We start from the raw sequence: 4,682 nt of genomic DNA, 5'->3' as shown, positions 1-4,682 counted from the left end.
CCAGCCTCAGCCTCCCAAAGTGCTGGGATTACAGGCTTGAGCCACCGCGCCCGGCCTAGGTGTACTATTTTTTTTATCTTTTATGCCATATTTTACTGTACCTTTTCTAGATTTAGATACACAAATACCACTGTGTTACAACTGCCTATTCAGTGGATTAATATGGTATACAGGTTTATAGTCTAGGAGCAATAGGCTATACCATATTGCCTGTGTGTAGCTGGCTATGCCATCTAGGTATGTAAGTACACTCTGATATTTGCACAATGACATTGTCTAATGACACATTTCTTGAAACACATCCCTGTTGTTAAGCCATGTATTACTGTATAGGCATTATCAATAAATCATAGCAAAGATATTTTAAGTAAACATGCTAATCAGAATCTGACTTTAGATTCTTTAGTCAAGCATGGTCGCTCACACCTGTAATCTTAGCACTCTGGGAGGCCTAAGTGGGAGGATCACCTGAACCCAGGAGTTCAAGACTGGCCTGGGCAACACAGTGAGATCCCCATCTCTATTTAAAAAAAAAAAAAAGAATTTGAATACACACACACATATGTAATATATAAACATACTATGAATATTACATAAATATTATACACACACACACACACACACACATCCTTTCGTTAATGTATTATTGGCCTAGATAACTCAAAAGCTATCCCAAATGAATGCTTCCCTGTGGAGAGCATAAGAACTGGTTTTCTGTGTCAAAACATACAACAGAATGGACTGTGCATTTGGCAATATGTCCTATTAACAATTTATCATGTGTGGCCAAATACTTTGAGAGACATATAAACAAAATTTTGAAAATACTTCAAATCCCATTATGTTCAACAGGAAACAAGTTCTGCATAGGTGTTATACAAAGTATTTTCACATTAGGATGTAGCAGATCAGTTAGCACACATATTGAATTAGTAAAATCAACTGTATATGTCTACCTTTTGTTGTGAGAATTTCTGCAAGCATTATACGTAAGCTGAGAGACTGGACATCCTTTGAGGGCAGAAGACAAAACACCAGAACCCGAGAACACGTTTGTAGAAATCTTACTTCATCAACTGAGTTCCTCAAGCATGCGTGTAACACAAAAGGCCTTGGCTGTTCTTCATGTCTAAATAAAGAGAGTGAAAAAGAAGGAAAGAAATTTCCAGAAACAATTCAATCATGTACTACTAGGTAAAAAATATTTCAAATGGGAAATGCATTGCTTATAATATCTGCCACCTCCTCAATAATCAAATTTCCTTAACCATAGGCTAATCTGGAAAATTTATGCTAGAATATATACAAATGCATGGCCTTTTGGGATTTCAAACCAAATCTTAACAACGAACTTCAGTAGCATCAAAGGTTCCAGATAACTCCAAAATCACAGCAACAATCTGAAAAAGGTATGAGTATTTCCTTTTTTTTGCGATGGAGTCTCTATCGCCCAGGCTGGAGTGCAATGGCACAGTCTTGGCTCATTGCAACCTCCGCCTCCTGAGTTCAAGCGATTCTCCTGCCTCAGCCTCCCAAGTAGCTGGGACTACAGGCATCCACTACCACACCTAGCTAATTTTTGTATTTTTAGTAGAGACAGGGTTTCACCATGTTGGCCAGACTGGTCTCAAACTCCTGACCCTGTGATCTGCCAGCCTCAGCCTCCCAAAGTGCTGGGATTACAGGTGTGAGCCACCAAGCCCAGCCAAGTATTTCTTTAACCAGGCAATTTTTAAGTCTTCTAGATGTCTTCTTAAATGTGATCTGTAGCTTCATTTTTCAAAAAAAAAAAAAAACTAACAAAGCATAAACTAGGGTTGCTAGCCTGCTTTCTGACTGGGAGATCATCGGATAAGTCTACAGGTATTTCTAGCGAGCAAAGGACCTATAAACTCAATGTCATCTAATTTGACGGCAAACTGCCTTCTGTGAGGCTCCTAAGTATTTTTCAGCCAGTCTTGACAATCTTGGTTGTGTACTTCCCTGTCAGTACTGATTCCATCCTAGGACCATTAATTTGGAGAATCTGAATGAAGAGGACTGGAAAACGGAACTTTCTAAACTTCCCTTTCCATAGTATCTTGATAGTGATGACAGAAAGCCTGGGATGCTGCTTTTTCTAGTATCTTCCAGATAAGGAGGCAAAGTATAAGAGATTCTTACAGTAACTAGTAACTAACACTGAGAAAAAACATGAAACAGAGGGAGAGAAACATACTAGGTACTGCAAAGGAAACGCAACAGGTGCATATATTGGTGCCTTTATGACCCATGCCTCTCAGGTGTTAACTGCAATTTATTTTTGCACTGGAGACTACTAGTTTCTAGAGTGTATAACGTAGAAAAGAAAGGTTTCCTCTGTTGTGTACAACCTGGAGGAATTCTATCCTAATGTGTAAAGCCAACAACATGAAAAGAAATTTTTAGAATAAGCCTGTATGCATATACTGATATGCTGGCCTTTTAAAGTGGCATCTTCAATTATTTTTAATTCTAGCTTTGCTGCCCACTAGGTTGATATTTCAATACAGTAAGATTAAGATGCTACTCCTTTACCATGTCAAGCACTTTTAAAGGCAATTCTTTTTTAAAATATATATTTCATTAACAAGAACTCGAGGAAGGTGGGGGAAGAATCTACTTTTACTAGAGAAACTTATTTAAATAACATAAAAATCCCTCTCAAAGAGTACACTGTCCCTTCTCCGTAACAGTGGAAGACAGATAACAAAGGAACCTGGTGCTCAGACTGCCACAAGTTCCTCTCCCTCCTACAGCTAAGCTAGGGATAATCCTTCTGACTGGGCCAAAGGCCAGAGGGCTGGCCAAAGCAGCTTGATCCATGGGAAAAGGAAAGGCAGATCTCTACCTGGAATCCCTCCACTAACTCTGAGCAGAATGCTCCTATTATGTCCTCTAGTAAGTGGACATCAAGTCTTACTTCAAAGCCAAGAAAGGATCATGAGGGATAGGGCTGCTTCTGTGGCAGGAGACATCTACTGGCCTTCTAGTGGGCTGTAACATCAGTCTTTGCAGCATCCTTGTTGTGTTCAGTGTGGATCAGTCGTTTGTTTGCTGTAATTCCTACTACTTACCTCTGGGTTCTCATTCCTTGAGTGAGCAAAAGGACATTAATCTTTTATATATTTCAAATGTACAATGACTTAACTCCCACCTACACCAAAAAGTGGATATCATCACTTGCATTCTATAGATGAGAAAATTAAGATCTGAATGGTTATGTGAACAGTCAATGTCACAGAGGTAATAAATGGTAGAAAGAACTCTCTCAAGTCCTGTTCTGTTTCAATCTCAAGTCCCAACTCCTGACATTACACCACAATCAGAAATCACAAAGACGAAAAAGAACATTTCAGAGATAAAGAAGAAAAACACATGAACAAAAACATTCTTTTTTTCCCCTCAAACTGCATGCCAGTACTTGACCAGCAAAGAAGAAAACTATGAAATTAAAGATGCCATTGAAATAGCAGTATAAATGCAATCATTTTTAGATTTTCCCAAAACATGGTGGAGCAAGACAGATGGGAAAAAGGAAGAGGACGCAGAGGCAAGAATTAAGTGTGATCTAGATTGGCTTAAAGCAGCAACAGAATGATGGCCCAGAAATAAACACAGGCTGACCGGAAAGCTGCCTCCACAAACAATTGCCCAAGAGTCAACTAAAGGATGTGTTGTTTTATTAAGGCAATTTATTATTGTTTGTCTGACAGTGGCCAATTCAACTGGGTGCTACCCAGGTTACCAGAGTCATTCTGCAGCCAGTAGAGATCTGCACACTAATGGAGATTTCTAGGACAAGAGCACTGTTTACCTGGGGCAGGCAGATACAGACATTTGCCATTAAACCTGGACTCACTGTCTGCCGGTCTCATTGCATGGTTTGTGTAAGATGATACACAGACGATATTAGTTCTCCAAGACACGATCATTTATATGAAAAATGCCAGTGACCTACCGGTACTTTTTCAAATATCCATAATCCAGGAGAAATGTGGTAGAATGTTTTTTCTCTATTTTGTTCTTTATTTTTTATCATCAACTAGAGCTTCTAGGCACAGCCCAGATGCCAGTAAAATAAATCTACCCTTGGCCTAAAAAAGCTATAAGACCAAAGAGAAGGAGCTTCTAATATTAAATCAGTTCTCTGTTTCTATTATTCTGATGCTTTATCCATATCTTTATATTATCCACAAAAGCAGAAATTTCAAAAGCTGGTAAATGTCTGAATGAAAAATATGTTCTCATGTTGAAATTAGATAATCATAAAACCACTGCATTTCTCTAACCACTTGCTCTTCTCCCAATTCTAAACCCATCAGCCTTCGAAATGGAATAAGTATTAATTTAAAATACTGTCCTCAGGCCGGGCACAGTGGCTCAAGTCTGTAATCCCAGCACCTTGGGAGACCAATGCAGGTGGATCACTTGAGGTCGGGAGTTCGAGACCAGCCTGGCCAAATGGTGAAACCCCATCTATACTAAAAATACAAAATTTAGCTGGGTGTGGTGGTACACACCTGTACTCCCAGCTACTCAGAAGGCTAAGGTACAAGCATTCTTCAACCCAAGAGGCGAAGGTTGCAGTGAGCCGAGATCACACCACTGCACTCCAGCCTGGGCAGCAGGGTGAGACTGCCTCCGAAAAAAAAAAATTATAT

The 4,682-nt window shown here is 39.5% G+C and overlaps 1 protein-coding gene across 6 annotated transcripts in view; it reads right to left on the bottom strand.

Annotated features, from left to right (window-relative positions):
- Positions 1 to 4,682, bottom strand: part of SNX25 (sorting nexin 25) — a 151,603-nt gene that overhangs the window by 91,374 nt on the left and 55,547 nt on the right. For all 6 annotated transcript variants that reach the window (XR_005196640.1, XM_037730825.1, XM_017506908.2 and 3 more), the window contains exon 4: positions 957 to 1,129. Coding sequence is in view for 5 of the 6 variants with exons in the window: in XM_037730825.1 (XP_037586753.1) it covers positions 957 to 1,129 (173 nt within the window). In the remaining variant the exon portion in view is untranslated. The remainder of the gene's footprint in view (positions 1 to 956; positions 1,130 to 4,682) is intronic.

This window comes from Cebus imitator, unplaced genomic scaffold (assembly GCF_001604975.1).
Source record: "Cebus imitator isolate Cc_AM_T3 unplaced genomic scaffold, Cebus_imitator-1.0 Scaffold365, whole genome shotgun sequence".
Taxonomy (NCBI): Eukaryota; Metazoa; Chordata; class Mammalia; order Primates; family Cebidae; genus Cebus; species Cebus imitator.
The sequence above is the reverse complement of the archived record's forward strand: the minus strand, read 5'-3'. Positions and strand labels throughout refer to the sequence as shown.